A 20498-nucleotide genomic window follows, 5' to 3' on the forward strand; every position below is an offset into this window, starting at 1 on the left:
CATACAGTTAGCTTTAGGCCTCTAATAAGGTGGATGCAAGGATTTATTAACCTAATAATAAAATATTGACTGAGGCCTAAGGTGGAGAATAGAGTAATCAAAGAGTCGCTTAATATTTTCTCATATTAGACATGTTAGATATCATTTATTTTAGGAAATGAAATATTTTGATTTATATTTGTTCTGCAAGAACTTTCAACATATTTTTTTTTAGGAGGAGGTCCAAAAGCAATTGATCGTCATTTATCAAGAGGGAAGTTATTACCTAGAGACAGAATCAATGGACTATTAGACCCAGAGTTAGTATAGATCTCTCAGATTAGTTTCACATCAACAAGGGACAATTTTGCCTGTTTTAAACATGTTAAATATATATGTGTCTTCACACTTTTGTAGTTGTTTCTCCTTTTTGGAATTGGTATTCATATTTATATGTGTTATTTTTGGGTGAAAAAAAACTTGACATTTATAAAACTTTGCTCCTTTTTATTCATACTATAGATTCCGACTGTCAGAAATTGAGGATTAGAAAATCTGAGCATAAAGCATTGTCAAAAATAGATAAACAACTTGCATACAAAAGATACCCATAAAAAATGCAAACGTAGAAGATGAATTGCATTATTGTTTTAAAAAATAAGGATTTTATTCCAGTTTAAGTAATAAAGAAATTTATAGTAGCAATATTAAACATGTATGTACATAAAAATGTATGTACATGTAAGGTGTTTTGAATAAAACACTATCAGGACTTTATTGTCGATTATTGTTAAAGGCAAATATATTGGATGACATAGTTTTTATACCAGTTTTAATTAGTTAAATATCTAAATTTGCAAGAAAAAAACCAGTATCATGAGTAAGGTTCTTTGGGATGCTGTGTTAAACATTTAGGTCAGTTATTAAACTAGATGCCTGCTGGTTTTCTTGAGGCTTGTTGTAATTATTAAGACAAACAGAAATAGAACCAGCTGAACTTACAATCACTGTCTGGATGATCTATGATTATTAAAGATACATGCTAATTTGAATAATTACAGACATCTGAATCTGAATGCTTATTATCATGATTATTGAAGAACAGCTCAATTCAAAATATGGGTTGTAAAATTAAAAATCTTAAGCTTCTTTCTTTTATATAATAGAATAATTAGCATAAAACTAGTACTTCGTGTTAAGATGTACAAATTCAGTATTACGGCAAAGTTAGAAATGAAAAAAAATTATAATATAGTAAATGGAAGATTTAAAACAAAATTATTCATTGAATTTTTATTTCAGATCACCATTTCTAGAATTAAGTCAGTTAGCAGGATACCAGTTGTACGGAAAGGAAGAGGTACCAGCAGGAGGAATCATAACAGGCATAGGAAGGGTTTCAGGGTACATACTTATATCAGATCAGTGCATTTTACATTTAGAAAATAAAAATGTACTGATTTTAACAGCGCTCTTGATTTTGCATTTTATGAAAATTAATTTTTGAAAATGATAAAAGTATTTCATATCATGCAATTCATGCAAGAGAGCATTTAAAAAATAAAAAAAAACTTTCGGTAGAAGTTTACATTGAAAGGAAATTGAATTTTGGGAACAATTGATATTATTAGTAGGTAGAAAAACAAATATTCAGGATGGTACTACATGTACTAATAATCAATGTATGATATATGTTGTTTTTTTTCATGTTGTTTACATGTAATATTATTGCTTTAATAGTACTTAATTGACATTAAATGACAAATTTATTTGCTTGCCACGATATAGCCTTTTTGCACTGATGCAGGGTAAAGCAAACACTAACCAATCAATCAAACTAATTTATATGAAAACAGTCATGGTTTGATCATTGGTCAATCAATCAAAACTTTCTTTCGATTGGTAGCTTTTTCAGTAACAATTCTTCCACTAGACATACATAGAAATAGGAAGATGTGGTATGAGTGCCAATGAGACAACTCTCCATCCAAGTTACAATTTATAAAAGTAAACCATTATAGGTCAAGGTACAGCCTTCAACACGGAGCATTGGCTCACACCGAACAGCAAGCTATAAAGTACATGTATTGTACAATATATACATGTATTGTTCTGCTCCATCTTCCCCGTTCGTCAAGCAATAAGTCATGATCTCAAATCTTTTTTCCTGATTTTTTTCTTCAGCGAGGGAGACATACGTGTTGCTTTTCTGTAGCAACAACAATTGTTAAGTTTTCTACTTAAATCAGTTTGATAGAAATTAATTGTTAAAAATCAATGATACTACCTTTAAAGTTGCATTGCTATCAGTACATATCAGTTTGACAACTATTTCGAGGCCCTGCCCCATAGGTCATGGTCCAGCAACTTTTAATTAATGAGCAATTTTCAATGTTAAGTTTTCTGCTTAAATTAATTTGAGAGGAATTAATTATGATAGATCAATGATATTTTCTATAAAGTTGCATTTCTACCAGTACATATCAGTTTGACGATTATTTTGAAGTGCTGCCTTCTTTGTCAGGGTCCAGCGACTTTGAAATAATTAGAAATGTTGCTGTCCATCAGATTGTCTTTTTCTGAATTTTCTGCCAACAGGCGAGACATATCTCTGTTTATAAACAATTAAACATGTATTCATATGTAAAAACTGTTTATTTTATGAAGATCCTTATTTTTACAGTGTAGAATGTATGATTGTTGCCAATGATCCAACAGTAAAAGGAGGATCATATTATCCTATAACTGTAACAAAACATCTTAGGGCACAAGAAATAGCCCAACAGAATCATCTCCCTTGTATTTATTTAGGTTTGTATTTAACAAAATGAAGATTATATAAACTTTAAGAGTTTATGATAAGATTATGTCATACATCATAACGGTATAAGAGTGAATGTACAGCACCTTAGTTGAAGTTCACATTTGTATTGGTGACCTTAAAATCAGTCAATGTTAATTATGCAGTTAGAAGTTTTTTTAACCATATGCATGAAATTCTGCATTTACATTACATTGGGGCACAATATCAACTGAACTTACATGCATACAATACATACATCACTGTGATTTGAAATGTTCAACAGCTGTCACTTGGCTTTTAGTCCAGTTTATGTAGGAATTATGTGTAAGGAATTTTAACATACACCTGTTAGTGGGATAAGGGAGACAACTGGTTTTTAACATCAATATCAGTTGTCAAAATTTTTTCCCCTGGTTATCCTTGATTAAAATCTGCTGGTCCTCGCTATTATTTCTATTGAAAAATACCAAAATTTTGGTGGTCAATACCTTCAGACCACCATGTTTCAAGAACTCTGATTATGATTTTCAAATAAGTTAATTGAATAAAAAGTTTGATCCAGATGTATTTGACCGTAGTTACAAGTCTCTATAATATAAAGTTTAAAGTCATCACTATTTGTTTGACCAATGATGACAGATATGTTCCAATTGTCATAACCACAATCCTGTCGTCTTTTCCTCTAATGTGACTAAGCACCAAACAGACTGCATTTTTCCACTAAGATATGTTTTTTTTTGTCAGTGATTTGTTGTCTCATTAATGTATATCTTACATCTCCTTTCATTTAAAAAAGGACATATGTTCTTGACATTTTTATTTTAGGAAACATGTTCTTGACATTTTATTTAGGAAACATGTTCTTGACATTTTATTTTAGGAAACATGTTCTTGACATTTTATTTTAGGAAACATGTTCTTGACAATTTATTTAGGAAACATGTTCTTGACATTTTTATTTTAAGAAACATGTTCTTGAAATTTTATTTTAGGAAACATGTTCTTGACATTTTATTTAGGAAACATGTTCTTGACATTTTATTAAGGAAATATGTTCTTGACATTTTTATTTTAGGAAACATGTTCTTGACATTTTATTTAGAAAACATGTTCTTTTATTTTAAGAAACATGTTCTTGACATTTTATTTTAGGAAACATGTTCTTGACATTTTATTTTAGGAAAAATGTTCTTGACATTTTATTTAGAAAACATGTTCTTGACATTTTATTTAGGAAACATGTTCTTGACATTTTATTTAGGAAACATGTTCTTGACATTTTTATTTTAGGAAATATGTTCTTGACATTTTATTTAGGAAACATGTTCTTGACATTTTTATTTTAAGAAACATTTTCTTGACATTTTATTTTAGGAAACATGTTCTTGACATTTTATTTTAGGAAACATGTTCTTGACATTTTATTTCAGGAAACATGTTCTTGACATTTTATTTAGGAAACATGTTCTTGACATTTTTATTTTAGGAAACATGTTCTTGACATTTTATTTTAGGAAACATGATCTTGCTTTTTTATTTTAGGAAACATGTTCTTGACATTTCATTTTAGGAAACATTTAATCTTTTCATTTGGTTGAGTTATAGATACTTAACATTTATCATTGATCAGGAAAATATAATATAAATAAGAAGATGTGGTATGAGTGCCAATGAGACAACTCTCCATCCAAGTCACAATGTATAAAAAGATAACAATTATAGGTCAAAGTACGGCCTTCAACACGGTGAATTGGCTCACACCCAACTGCAAGCTATGAATGACTAGTGTAAAACAATTTAAAAAGGAAAACCAACGGTCTAATCTATATAAAAAATGAGAAATGAGAAACTTTTATGAACCACACCAACAAATGACAACCGCTGAACAACAGGCTCCTGACTTAGGACAGATGCATAAAAATGCAGCGGGATTAAACATTTTAACAGATCCCAACCTTCAACCTAACCTGAGATAGTAGTGTAACATTACAACATAAGAATACACACTATAAAATATCAATTGAAATGACTTAACTCGTTAAAAAAACCAAATAAATTTGATTAACACTACATTTCAGTTGACTCTGGAGGTGCAAACCTGCCACGACAGGCAGATGTTTTCCCAAACAGAGACCATTTTGGTCGAATATTTTTTAACCAAGCTAATATGTCTGCCAAAGGTATACCTCAGGTTTGTTAAATTATATTATAGTTTATTTTCTTTTTTGTCAAATTCTGTAAAATGTGAGAATGGTGTAAGAAATGAAAAAAAAAACCTGTTAGAGTCTGACAAGTAAAACAAGTTTCTGTTAAATATGAAAAACATATAGTTAAATTGAAACAAATTTATCTAAAAAGAAAAACGACAAGGCCTGAAATGTTTTTTTTTTTTTGGTCAACAACAGTCAGTAAAAATGCATTTGGTTTAAGATACTTGAAAACCTGAAACAGCATAATTCACCTGAAACACTTTATTTATGTGATTTGTTGAAGTTAATTTTCAATTATAGGTAGCTGTTGTTTTGGGAAGTTGCACTGCAGGAGGCGCATATGTTCCCGCAATGGCTGACGAAAGTGTGATTGTCCGGAAGAAAGGAACTATATTTTTGGCTGGTCCCCCATTGGTTAGTCATATAATTGATGCACACCCACTTGGTTGATATAATTTTATAATCTTTTTATTTATTTATAAAGTTGTTTGTTATTAAGGTTAGGTGAAAAGGGGGTGGGGGGTTTTGCAGTGACTGATGAGAATATGAGAATATTTCAGGGCTATGAGATTAGTTACTTATTTATCTCATCCTGCATGTTTGCACACGAAACCATCACCAATACGGGCTATGATATACAAAATTTCCTTTCAATTTTTTATGACTATTAATTAGCTTTTCCCCAGGGCTATCAGATGGGGATAGCTCATGAATAGTGAAAAATGGATAGGAACTAATGTAAATTCATGAAGCTTTCCTCGAAAAGAATATCTAGGTTTAAAAGTAGAATAATCAGAATGATAAATAGAGGGAATTCAGAGTATTGAAACACTTACCAAAATATGGGAGTAACTGATTAATATCACATGATACACAGCATTTTCCCCTGAAAAGTTCTGTTTTCAACATATTTTTACTACTATATAAATAAGATTCCATCACTGCAACATGTGTGTTACGATATTTCTTCACTCGAGACATTTAAATTTTAATATTTAAAGCGCGAGGCTTGCCGAGCTTTTTAAATAATTAGAATTTAACTGTTGAGAGTGGAGAAATATCGTAATGCATGAGTTAAAGTGGTGGAATCTGTTTCTCTAATGATTTTTATCCTTCCTTTTCAAAGATTTGAAGAAAGTTGTGTACTTTTTATGTGACGTCATCAGGCATGGTCGCCTTTTTTCATGACGTCACAATAAGAAAATTCAGAGAAAACCAAGAAAATTTGACGTCACAATTAAATTTCGACCAAGCATTTGCCCAGAACAGATATTTCACTTGTGAGGAGAAATATTTTTCTCACACCGATCAATACTGCATACACTATACTATCTACATTTAAAATATTAGTGGTTTTTTTTGAAATAATAAAAGCATTGCAAATAAATCTAAATTTACAGTATAATTTATTTTTTTAGTCTAGAACTGGAATATCACTGTTCATTTACATTTTTGGGTTGAAAAGAATATAACAGTTTAGTTTTAATGCATTGCAATTTTGTCTATATTATTTTAATACATAACAATTTTGTCTTTTTTTTTTAATCAATACAGGTAAAAGCTGCCACAGGTGAAGATGTACCAGCTGAAGAGTTAGGAGGGGCTGACCTCCATTGTAGGTAAGAATTTATATTTAGGAGGATTAGACATTTATACAGTACATTTCATCATAATATTCATAGGGACAACCTCATTGGTGTCATGGTAGTGTGTTTGCCTCAAATGTGTGAGGTTGTGGTTGTGGGTTTGAATCCAGGCCGGGTCAAACCACTGACTTTATAATTGGTATTTGCTGCTTCACCTCTAAGCATATTGTGTTAAGGAGTAACAGCAAAGACAGGTAAACTAAAATTCTATCTTGAATGAAATCAAGTAGAAATCCTTAAAAAAAAAGTGTAATTTATAGGTCTGAAATCTTTATACTAATCTAAATATATATGAAAGGTGCAAATATATTTTTCCTAGATGGACACTGAAAAGAAATATTTTTAGAATAGTACAGAAGTAAACAAATATTTGGAGTAGGTAATAATATAAAATCTGATTAGAATACATATATCATGTGACCATGTTTTGCTTACAAGGATCTGACAACACTCCATTCTGGTTTCTGTTCTTGTAATTATGGCATCAGTCAATGAAATTTCTGTCTCCAAATTTTTGAAATTGTGTATCAATACAACAAAACCAGAGGATTCGGAAAGATCTTTAAAACAAAAAGTAGAATGGAGCGTTTTCAGTCCATTGTAAGCTAAACATGAACACAGGACCTGTATTTCAATCAGATTGAGGTTATTTAAAAAATAGAAAAATAAAAAGCAGAAGAAAAGAAGAAAAAGAAATTATAAAATTTTGAATATAAAGCTTTTATAATTTCCAATGTGATATATTTCAGTAAGTCTGGGGTAACAGATTATTACGCACAAGATGATGAACATGCTTTACATATAGCAAGAAGAATTATAAAAAATATAAACTATCGTAAAGATCCTAAGGTAAGTAAATGTTTTTTTGGCAGGGTTACAGGGGAAGTAAAAAGTCTTTAAGAATGGATAATGAATTGGTGGAAAAATTAATGAAAAATAATAAAAATATAAACTATCGTAATGTTCCGGGGGTAAGTTCAGAATAACAGTTTTTGTCAGTGTTACTGGGCAAGCAAAACATTGGTTGCAAGATTTGGTAGCCTTTTTTTTGTCTTAATTTTTACAATTGGAGCTTTATAATCAGATGTTGGAAGGGAGATTTTTTCTCATCTAACTATAACCTTAATGAAATATAAATATATCTTGCTTTAGTTGTCCATGGCAATATAGTTTTTGCTAGGTGTCAAATAGTAATTGACTCACGATCAATTTTGATCCATTAAGATATCACACGTTTATCAAAAGAAATCTTAGTTGGATTAGAGCTATTTTCCTAATGCTTGTAGTTTAAAGGTTTGGTTAGCTTGCTTGCTTGTTTGTACAAATGTTTGCTCAAGCATTGTAATTAAGATTGACATGTGCAATCAGTAGGTAGGCGGGGCTTCAGCTTGTATACATTATACTCTGCATTATACTTAACACCCAATAACATTTAAAACAGCTCTAATAGATTTATAAATTGTGTATCAGTAACTGATTTTTTTTTAAACCTCTGAAAGAGGGTATGAATGCCCTTTACCATCAGGCATCAAACAGTCATTTTCGGCCACCGTTAGTGTCAAATTTGTTAAAATTTTACAGTGATTTGTCAAAATATCTTTATCATGATTCGTCAGAGGTCTCAAATAATTATTGTTACCGTTATTTTTGGAAAAAAAATAATGTGATTTGTCAAAATCAGTCGATTTTTTTATATCGTCTAAAAGAAAAAAAGTAAATGTAATCGTCATGCACCAAAAATTACCGTTAACGTCATTTGGCAAAAATTTTTACCGTTATTCATCATGTAGGTACCCCCATTATGACCCTCCTGAAATGCATAGATATATTTTACTGAGGTTGCACAAGAATTCATAATGCAAAATGCTTTTTGTTGCTGGGTATGAAGCCCCATTTCCAATTTGATATTTAATGGTAAATAGTATAAGTTGGCAATGTTTGCACCTTAAAAAAAGATGAAAAGGACTAAGAACTGTAATTGTGTTTGATCAGAATCTAATCTGTATGTCCCACCATTAGAAGGGCATTATGTTTCACAGTCTGTTGGTCTGTTTGCTGTCTGTCAATCCCTCACTCATCATGTTAAAGTTTTAGTTTAAGGTAAAAGTTTTGGTATAAGGTAGTTTGTGATCGCATCATCATGAAACTTATAAGTACACAGGTTCATTATTAAGTGACTTTTGATATATATGCCAAACTAGGGTTTAGACTACCTAGCTTTAATGGTTCGATGAACATGGAAATGGGAAACTTTGAGCAGAGTATGGTGTTCTATGTATTATAATATTTTATTTTATGTTATTATTTCAGGTAACCATAGAAACACCAGATGAACCTATATACCCCGCAGACGATTTATATGGAATTGTGGGGGCTAATTTAAAAAAGACATTTGATGTTCGGGAGGTATGTGTAATGAGTTCAGAAATCTACTGTTCTTCATGTCAATAATCCAAATAGTTCAATAGATACAAATGTCAGATCATATTACATACACTAATATTTCATACAAAATGCACAAATAATATTATTGAAGAGTACAAGAGATATAAGATATTTGAGATTAGCTTGATATTTATGAAATACCGTATTTCAACACGATTGTATGTTGTCTCCTGAAAATGCAGTTTTTCAAACATTAAATATAAAAAAAATGTATACCCTGTTTAAAAATATCATTGAAAGTTAATTTTGAAATGAAGATAACCATGTACATTTGAATTTCACTGATATTTTCACTGTAAAAAATGTATATGATAACCACCCATAGTTGAGATCTCAAGATGCCTTTCTTTGCTCCAATATTTGTTTTTTGATTAAACAACCCTAATCATAAAAGAGAGTGATTAAGAGTACAATCTATTTAAGTTGATCTCTAATCTAATAATGAACTTTCAATGGTAAACTATTACTGCTTGTAACTTAGTGAAAGAAAATTCTGATTTGGAAATTTTTTATCTTCATTTCAATTTCAGTTTGTCTATTTGAATTTAAATGAAGATACAAAATTTCTACACAATGGAAGTGTTCATGGTTATTAAAAAATTTTTTGCGGTCGTATATTGGTATGACGTTGGCGTCGTCTTAGTCCGTCGTCGTCTGAAGACACATTGGTTTTCGCACTCTAACTTTAGTTTAAGTGAATGGATCTCTATGAAATTTTACCATACGGTTCAATATCACAAAAGGAAGGTTGGGATTGTTTTTGGGGGTTATGGTACCAACAGTTAAGGAATTGGGGGCCAAAAAAGGGGCAAAAAACAAGCATTTTTCTAGTTTCATGACAATAACTTGTGTGTAAGTAAATGGATCTTTCTGAAATTGTACTACAAGGTTCCATATCACAAAGGGAAAGCTGGAATTGAGTTTGGGGGTGATGAATCATAAGAGGGTTCAAAAAATTTGGGGGGGATTTTTTTTTTTCCTTTTTTTTTCTTAAAAATTATCCATTTTAAATTGGTTATTTCTGATTTATATATAAAAGCAAATAATTATGATATGGTTTGAATAGGTAAATTAAAATTTTTTAAGTTCTTAGACCACATTCATTCTGTGTCAGAAACATATGCTGTGTCAAATATTTAATCACAATCCAAATTCAGTGCTTTATTAAGCTTGTATATTGTGTCCTTACTTGCCCAAACTGTTCAGGGTTCTACCTCTGCGGTCGTATCAAGCTGCGCCCAGCGGAGCATTTTATTTAAATCTTAAAATAGTAAAATATTTTATTGAATAACTCACACGAAAATTTGGAATTTTAGAAACCTTTTAAAAGAAATATTCTTGAAATAGAATATCAGATGCCTTTAATTTTATGATTGATTGATTGATTGATTGATTGATTGTGTTTAATGCTACTGGAGTGTCCAGAGAGAATCACAACCTTTGCCAGGGATACTGGCAATCTTTGTCAAGTATGATTGTCTTTGAACACACCTCCAAGTGTGCCTGCCACGAGCAGGGTTTGAGCTCACAACTCAGTGTTGACAGGCTAGTGATTGCTGTAAATGAATTACTTAGACCTGCCTTTGATTTTAATGTGCATAATATGTATATTGTAGGTAATTGCCAGAATAGTTGATGGTAGTAGATTTGATGAATTTAAAACAATGTATGGTGAAACTCTAGTCACAGGTTTGTCATATATATTTAGATGTACATGATGTATAACAGCAGTTATTGTTAATGCCAAAAATGTAAATGGTGCATTTTATAAAGGGTGAATTTCTCCAGAAATTTTTTTCAAGAAATAATTAATGGGGGCTTGAATTTATACTGATTTTACCACAGGTTGGTCCTTTATGCTAAATATTTTACCATGAGCGATAGCTAATGGACAAATACGGCAATTCTTTTGGATCGAAGCACTCTAGGTGAAGGCAAATATGTGCCATTCCTGTAAATAAACGCACTATTACATTAACGTAAAAGGTAGGAGCAAACTGAACTAGTTACATGCTTAAACTATTTACAATAAAGTATTTAGATAGCTTTGGATGAATTTTAAATGATAAATTTACTTATTTGTAAAAAAAATTGACTTATAACACATTTTATCATTTTGTTTTTTTATGTTTCATTGTTTTGATGACTCGGTTTCACAATCGTGCATTTTCCCATAAAATGCTTATGTTATTACGTCATCGTTAAGTGACGTTGGGTAGCTCATTCATAAAAAAGCTTATGACATGAGAGTATGATCGGAACAGCCCAAACAGTATATTCATATTTTACCACAGGTGTGTACTCAAAGAATGTCATATTTGAATAAGTTTTATACCAGTAGAAAAAAGAGGCGCAAGATACTGATAAGTTGATAAAAGACTGAAAACATCATGACAAAAAGGCAAACAATAGTATGCAAAACACTACATAAAAAACTGAAGACTGAGCAACACAAACCCCACCAAAATGTTAGGGTGATCTCTGATGCTACAGAAGGGGAAGTAGATCCTGTTCCACATGAGACACCCATCTGATTTGTCTAATTCCATGATGCTACTTTCGAGGAAAAGTGAACATAATATTTATTTCTTTTTGTTTTTGGTAACAAGTGACTACTTTCAAAAACGTTTATTTTTACAGATGTAAGATGATTTAGATAATGAAAAGTTATTAAAAACTGATAAGTCATACTATATTTTTAGTCCCCTAACGACGAAGTCGAAGGGGACTTAAGGTTTGCACTCTGTCAGTCTGTCTGTCCGTCTGTCCATCCGTCAGTCCGGCAAATCAGCTTTCCACGATTTTTTTTTCGTTCATGAAGATATTGATTTGATATTTGGTACATAGTTTTATCATGACAAGTTATAGATCAAGTTCTAATTTTGTTCCAGTCTGATGAATTAGTCCGGAGTTATGGACCATAACTCTGGACCATTTCTAATGTAAAGAGTACTATGTTAAACCATATCTCTGTACAAAGGGAGATAACTCATTTTTTAAAAGTCATTCTTTGTTAAATTATTTGAAGAATTTTTTGGCAGGTTTGTTTGTTATTTAGTATAAACTAATTTTCTGAATGCTATATATATATAAAAAAAAAGTATGAAGAGAAATCCTTTAATTAGATAATAATCTATTTTTATTAATGTATATAACTCAATACATTACATTGTGTAGGTAAAAGTTGTTGACATTTTATAGATAAGTTACAAATCTATATTAGTTTGTGACAAATGAAAGAAAAAAATATTTGGAACTATTAATTATATTTAGGTGTAATACCACCAAATCATAGGACGTCACATCCGGTTGCATACGAAAATAGGTCGAAAAAAAATATTCCCTTGAATTTGACAGTTGTAGATAATTGATCCTACATTTCATTGCAGTAAAACATTTCTGGGTCATAAACATATATCTTGGGTATTTCAAAGCACCATTTTTTTTTTATTTGGGGTTTCTATAGAATATTTTGGAAACTTGAGGTTACATGGTTACTAAAGCTTGTACACAGGTTAAAAAAGGGGGAAAATTTGATTGGTTAACTTCCAGTGATTGTTATTTTCTTATATGCAATGAAATGTTATGTGAAATTTTTTCTATAGTACTGGACAGGATCAAACTTTACTCATGCCAAGTATTTCTTTATTTGAAACAAAGATAAATTCTGCACAATTTTTTGAAAAGTGCAAATTTAACAAAGACTAATAGGGGAAAATGGTGGTATTACACCTTTGATTATAATTTGAAAATAGATATACACTGTATTACATCATATCTAATGTTTTTTTCATCATGCTTATAAGATATTGATTGATAATTGGTATATAGTTATATCATGACAAGTTACAGATCAAGTTCAAATTTTTGTTTTGGTCTAATGATTTTGTGCAGAGTTATGGTCCTTGGATTTGAAAAATTCACTCATATAATAAGTTTTCCACACTGTTTTTAGTCATGCTTGAAGATATTGACATGATATTTACTTTTTGTTTACACCATGACAAGTTATAGAACAAGTTAGCATTTTGTTCCAGTATAATGAATTTTTATCCGGTAGGGGACTATGTATTGCCATGCAATACTCTCAGAATGCTTGTTAAGTCTCCCAAATGAAGTTTGGGAAGACTTATTGTTTTTGCTCAGTTCTTATTATTATTATTCTTCTTCTTCTTCTTCTTCTTCTTCCTCTTCCTCTTCCGCCGCTTTTAAATTTGAACTTGTCCGCACCCGTTCTCCAAAACCGCTTGTCAGATTAACTTAGAGTTTCACAATATGTTAAGACTAACACGTCTAGTGGTGCAATCAGGGTTTTGTTTGTGCAATGGGGTTTATAAAGGGGTACTTTGAGGGGCAAAAAGAAAAGAGAGTTTTACTATAGAACCCTATGGGATTTCATTTTTAAAAATTTTCAAATGATTATAAATTGAAAACCGTTTGTGATAGACACAATCTTTTTAATTGAAAATGTTCTAAATGATAAAGCCCATTAAATGAAATACAGGGTTAGTCCCCAGGGGCCACCCCCACCCCCTGCCATTTAAGAAAGTTCTAATACCTTGTGAGTGGTCAAGATCCCCACCCCTAAACCATATATATTTTGGTTTGTGATATGCTAAGATGGTTTGAATGATATACAGGGTTAGTCCCCAGGGGTCATCCCGACCCCCTGCCATTTGAGAAAATTCAAATATCTTGTAAATGGTCGAGATCCCCACCCCTTAACCATATATATTCTGGTTTGTCATGATAAAGCACATCAAATGAAATACAGGGGACACCCCACCCCCTGCCATTTAAGAAAGTTATAATATCTTCTAAGTGGTCAAGATCCCCACCCCTAAACCATATATATTCTGGTTTGTCATGCTAAGATGGTTTGAATGATATACAGGGTTAGTCCCCAGGGGTCATCCCGACCCCCTGCCATTTGAGAAAGTTCTTATATCTTGTAAATGGTCGAGATCCCCACCCCTAAACCATATATATTCTGGTTTGTCATGATAAAGCACATCAAATGAAATACAGGGTTAGTCCCCAGGGGTCACCCCCACCCTCTGCCATTTAAGAAAGTTCTAATATCTTGTAAGTGGTCAAGATCCCCACCCCTAAACCATATATATTTTGGTTTGTCATGCTAAGATGGTTTGAATGATATACAGGGTTAGTCCCCAGGGGTCACCCCCACCCCCTGCCATTTAAGAAAGTTCTAATATCTTCTAAGTGGTCAAGATCCTCACCCCTAAACCATATATATTCTGGTTTGTCATGTGAAGATGGTTTGAATGATATACAGGGTTAGTCCCCAGGGGTCATCCCGACCCTCTGCCATTTGAGAAAGTTCTAATATCTTGTAAATGGTTGAGATCCCCACCCCTAAACCATATATATTCCTGTTCGTCATGTAATGAACATTTGAATGACGTATAGGGTCAGTCCCCAGGGATTCCTTCTTGTTATTTTTGTAATGGTTGAAAGTTGTGATGCTGGTCAAATGTTGTCTGCCTGATTTGTTTTCCAAGAGTCAAATGATAATTTTTTTCTAAAATATTGATTTTTAATGTTTTCAGTAAACAAATTGTGAACTTCATCATTATTTCTTTATATAAGAATAAGGAATTGCACTTTAGCCCACAACTCTGCTAAATCACAGAAAGAAAAAAATGTTTTATACTTGTCAGTAATTCTGCCATTTTCCTTTTCAGGATTTGCTAGATTATGGGGATATCCAGTGGGCATTTTAGGAAATAATGGTGTTTTATTTTCTGAATCGGCATTAAAGGTAACGTAGATAATGTAAACTGAGGAATTTTGACAACATGTATTATATGATTTTCAATAGATAGAAAGATATGAACTTAATTAAGCTTTCATAATTTTACGTTACACATTGTAAATAAATTTTGTAATTGATAAAATACTAATCCTGTATTTTTGGTAAAAATCAAATAATGATAATAAAACATTAACAATGGTTATGCCCCTGCCGTTGTGGAGGGGGCATTAAGTTTTACCCTTGTCCGTCTGTACGTCCATCCGTACATCCCAAAGTTGATATCGTTCTCTAATTTTATTTTGCCCCAACCAAATGTTATGAAACTTATACACAATGCTTATTACCACAAAATACAGATCAAGTTTGAATTTTGGTGGCTTCACTTTAACCCTTCTAGAGTTATGCGCCTTTTCAAATGAAAAAAATGGCTGAATTTTTCGTTTCTGTTCTCTATCTTTAGTTTGACTCAACCAAATGTTATGAAATATATACACAATGCTTATTACCACAAAATACAGATCAATTTTGAATTTTGGTGGTATCACTTTTACTGTTCTAGAGTTATTAGATAGATATAAGAAGATGTGGTATGAGTGCCAATGAGACAACTCTCCATCCAAGTCAAAATTTATAAAAGTAAACCACTATAGGTCAAAGTATGGTCTTCAACACAGAGCCTTGGCTCACACCGAACAGCAAGCTATAAAGGGTTCCAAAAAATTACTAGTGTAAAACCATTCAAACGGGAAAACCAACAGTTTAATCTATATAAAAAATGAGAAACGGGAAACACTTATGAACCACATCAACAAACGACAACTACTGAACATCAGATTCCTGACTTAGGACAGGTGCAAACAATTGCAGCGGGCTTAAACATTTTAATGGTACCAAACCTTATGCCTGTTTTCAAAAAGAACAATTGCTGAATTTTCGTTTCCATTCGCTAACTTAAGTTAGCCTCAACCAAATGTTTTGACACTTATACACAATACTTATTACCACAAAATTCAGATCAAGTACAAGTTTGGGTAGCATCATTTTTACCGTTCTTCAGTTATGTCCCTTTATAACTTTATATGATATGCAAGCGGGGGCATCATCTGTGTACCATGAACACATTCCCCATGTATTTTGGAATTGATGGAAGTATTGCAGATTTAGTGTTTTGAAAAAAAGACTTAAACAAACAAGGAGCAATCAGAGGAACCTTCAACTTGATTTTTATGCCCCCGCTGCTAGGCATCGGGGGCATTAAGTGTTACCCTTGTCCGTCCATCTGTCCTGTACGTCCCGAAATTGGTTTCCATTCTCTAACTTAAGTTTGCTCCAACCAAATGTTATGAAACTTATACACTATGCTCATAATCACAAAAACAGTCTTAATAATGTGAAAGTTAAAGGGACTCATAACCTTTATTGTTGGATTGATACATTTCATACATATCTATAGCTATCTTTATGATATGAAAATAAGAAGATGTGGTAAGATTGCCAATGAAACAACTCTCCGCCAAAGACCAAATGAACCCCAACAATGAGAAAAAACCATACCGCATGCCAAGCTATAAGAGGCCCCAACATGACAAATGTGAAACATTTCAAACAAGAAAACTAACGGCCTGATTTATTTAAATGAAATCCAAAAAATAGATATGATATACACAACAAACGCCAACCACTGAATTACAGGCTCCTGACTTTGGACAGACACAAGCTGAATGTGGTGTGGGGTTAAACAGGTTTGCTGGACTGCCAACCCTCCCCTAAAGTGCGACAGTGGTGTTATAGCACAACATAAAAACAAACTATGAAAATCAGTTGAAAAGGGCTGAACTGATCAGATTGATACAAAGCATCTTTTGTAGAATCAATGCAAAATTATTTATTTAAAGTTAATTTTGATATTTGTTAAATTTTTACATTGTCAACTTATTTACTTTAGTACACATATTTTGGCACACAATCATGCTGTATTTTCCAGTTTTGTTATAGTATTATATGAAGACCATAAAAAATGTTTTAGAATTGATTGTCAACAGATAAAATATGTCATAGATGATAATGACATGTTTTTCTTATTTCAGGGAACACATTTTATAGAATTATGCTGTCAAAGAAATATACCATTAATATTTTTACAAAACATTACGGGTGAGTCAACAATTAGCAAAAACCTAAAGCCTGTAGTAAGCTATGAAAGGCAGAGCTCCAGATAAGAATTCACAAATTAGGTTTTTCACCCACCATTTTTTATGTAATTGAGTAAAATAGTTTTTTCAATTGAATTATTAATTCCAATTCACCCCTAAAGCAAATATCAAATTGGGTTTTTCACCACCAAGCTCCTTAATGTATTGGGTTTTTCATCATCAAGATATTGAATTCAGGCTTGTACATGTAATAATGAAATTTTATAAAACTGAAATGTTCATCCATCCTGAATATGTTTCTTTCATTATATATGTCATGGCTGTTTTATTTGGTATAAACCCTGACAAGCAATTAATTGTTCATTTAATATGTGTCTGGTTTGTTTCAACCTTTCTGCAAGTTTTATATTTTCTCTCAACTTATATAAACTGGTGTCAGTAGTGGGACAGTAACTAATTACCTTTCTAGAGCACATACAATCACCCTTCGGTTTATTTGGGGGTAGGTGTGGCTAAGATTTTATATTTTGATGTAATATTTGTGAATATTGGATTCTGTAAGACAGTTTTGCCAGTCATATCAACTGTTTGCCAGACCTACTTTAAATAAGATAATAATAAATAGTTCCCAGTTGGATTAAGATACACCTTAAAACCTATTCTAGAATGACCAGGTTAAGGATATGACCATGGGGTGGTTCAATGACCGAGACCACATTCAATTTAAATGATCCTGCAACAAATAAATAAATGACAATGTTGTACTACACTTGGCAATAACTATCTGTAGTTGTCTTATTGGCATAAGAATAATTATATAGAAAGCACATTGTATGACAAGCTTCATTTATGTCAAAATGAATAAGTGTGTTCACTCCTCAACAGAAATGAAAACCAAATACTCTTTTAAAACTAAAATAATACTTGAATGTTAATGTTTAATTTTATTAACATAAATCTGGTCATTAGTTGTCCCTTATTAGAACTTTTGGTTTCCAATGCTTTTCAACTACATAATTGATTTGGCCCATCACTGTTACAACTGATTTAATTCTTGCACCACTGATTAGTCATATGGAGACTAAACCCGTGTTTGTCGTACTAACAATGTTCTCTTAAAGTGCGTATATACTCGCCCTGGACTCAATTTTCTGTCTGGACGCGCAATTGCATGAACCCGTGCGTCTGAGGAACGCTTCCTGATAACACTAGCTGAGTCTTTTTATCATCATAATAATCCCTCAGCTATCAAAAAGAAGCTGAAAACATGCTTCTATTCAATATTTTTACATGAAATTTACTTTCGTTTTATTCATTCATTGTCATAAATCCTGAGCAATACGAAAATAATTATGATCACATGACTTACACTAATTGGATAAACACAGAGAAGATCAAAAAATGTTTTCATCAGCACGTTTACCTTTTTCAGCAACGGACATTTCCAATTGGGACCCTGATCAACTATTTGATGTAACGCTCTATTTATAGAATGAAAGGAGATCACCATTTATAAATATTACAAAAATAGATTTACGAGACAATAATTAAATGAAAAGGGTAAATAACGCACACGATAACGACTAGAAGGGTTGAGAATGCATGGTTTTGACATATTATTGGGTTTTCCTTTGCATGAATTGGGTTTTTGAACGCTCCTATCATCAATTGCATTGGGTTTTCAATTGTTTTTGTTTTATCACGCAAATACACAGCTTATCTGGAGCTCTGGAAAGGCCCTGATATGACAAAATTGAAACAATCAAAAGAGAAAAATCAGCAGCCTGATTCATACTAGACAGTAACCAACAACAACCAAACTCCCTAAATTACAAAAAAAAACATTAAGATATAATGACAGATTGACCCTGATGAGGTATTGACTATGGACAGGTGCATATATATATATAAATAAGATGATGTGGTATGATTGCCAAAGAGACAACTATTCACTAGAGCCAAATGACTTAGATGTAAAAATCTTGACATTTGTCCTCACATAGGGTGAAAAATAATGTATTTACAGGAAATTCCAGCAGCCTGATAACAAACAGTCTAAGAAAATGTATTTAATGATTATCTTCTCTTTGGTAAACAATTATTTTGGGCATTTGTTTTATTTAAAATGAAGAAATTTAATTCCAATTAAGCAGTCTAATAATGATTTTTCTTTGCACAGGACAGGTGCATCTAGAATAAACTTTGTAAATGAAGATCATATTATAAGTTATATGGTTCGCTACTGACCCCTACGGATCCATGGAGGGTTAGTAAAATCCATAGGGGGTGAGGCCGAAGGCCGAATCCCCTATGGATTTTATTCACCCTTTATGGTCTGAAGGGGGTCAGTAGTGAACCGTATAATGAATTTATCGCATGCGATACTTTTTCTGCAGCGTTTTGTAGAAAAATAAACAATGAAATACAAAAACATCAAGAGATGACGTCACCATTAACAGTAGCCGTGACTTCATGAACCCACTATGAAATTTAATAACCCCCTACGGATCCATAGGGGGTCACCACGTGACGGCGTTAAACCAATCACAACGTAATAATTTACCCGCAGTGCGATAAAGGTATATATGTCATTCTCCAGTTTAAAAGTTAAGAATCCAAATACATAAAACATTTGTGAGCATCAGTCTAAACAGTACATCCAAAAAGGTCCAGTCAATTTTACCTAACTTCAACATCATTTGGTCTCTGGTGGAAAGATGTTTCATTGGTAATCATACAATATCTTCTTATTTTATATTATTTTTATAGGTTTCATGGTTGGGAGAGAGGCAGAAGCCGGAGGTATAGCAAAACATGGTGCTAAAATGGTGACCGCAGTTGCATGTGCCAAAGTTCCTAAATTTACTGTCATTATAGGCGGGTCCTATGGTGCTGGCAATTATGGCATGTGTGGCAGATCATATAGGTATATATGTCATTTATATTACAATTCTGTACATGTGGCTCTCTTCACAAAAAACCTTGTGACTAAAATTGATTGAAAGGTAAAAAAAATAAACCTTTGGTTTTGCTGACTTGATGAAATACAATTAGGGCAAGTAGGTAGGTAAATAGTTTGAGTTTGATAGTTCTTGTTCAAAAATGATAAAAAATATTTAGGGTAGTGAAGGTTAATGGAAACACATGTATTTTATTTAAGGCAATGATCATGACTTCCAGATATTTTTTCTCGTAAGATATTCTTGTGGTCATAACAGTCCCTTGACTTTATATAGACAAAAGAGACCTAACTGTTTTAATAAGCAGATTCATATGGATTATAGTTCCATGAAGTTAGTGCTTAAATTTTCACAAAATGAATTAATTTATTAATCTGGTAATTGAAAGAGCATTGTTATTGGTTTTTCGAGAAAGCTCGACATAGGTATAGTGATCTGGCGGCGGCCACGACGGTGTTAACTAACTACTTAAAAGCTTAATATTTCAGAAGGTAGAAGACCTGGATGCTTCATACTTTGTATATAG

The 20498-nt window shown here is 32.1% G+C and overlaps 1 protein-coding gene across 1 annotated transcript in view; it reads left to right on the top strand.

Moving 5' to 3' along the window:
• Positions 1-20498, top strand: part of LOC127721709 (methylcrotonoyl-CoA carboxylase beta chain, mitochondrial-like) — a 30919-nt gene that overhangs the window by 1167 nt on the left and 9254 nt on the right. Inside the window, exons 3-14 of the mRNA XM_052228508.1 lie at positions 215-299; positions 1282-1383; positions 2663-2790; positions 4861-4973; positions 5293-5406; positions 6547-6611; positions 7388-7487; positions 8949-9044; positions 10700-10772; positions 14789-14865; positions 16947-17013; positions 19782-19938. Of these exons, the coding sequence (XP_052084468.1) occupies positions 215-299; positions 1282-1383; positions 2663-2790; positions 4861-4973; positions 5293-5406; positions 6547-6611; positions 7388-7487; positions 8949-9044; positions 10700-10772; positions 14789-14865; positions 16947-17013; positions 19782-19938 (1177 nt within the window). The remainder of the gene's footprint in view (positions 1-214; positions 300-1281; positions 1384-2662; positions 2791-4860; positions 4974-5292; positions 5407-6546; positions 6612-7387; positions 7488-8948; positions 9045-10699; positions 10773-14788; positions 14866-16946; positions 17014-19781; positions 19939-20498) is intronic.

This window comes from Mytilus californianus, unplaced genomic scaffold (assembly GCF_021869535.1).
Source record: "Mytilus californianus isolate M0D057914Y unplaced genomic scaffold, xbMytCali1.0.p SCAF_12, whole genome shotgun sequence".
NCBI classification, from domain to species: Eukaryota; Metazoa; Mollusca; class Bivalvia; order Mytilida; family Mytilidae; genus Mytilus; species Mytilus californianus.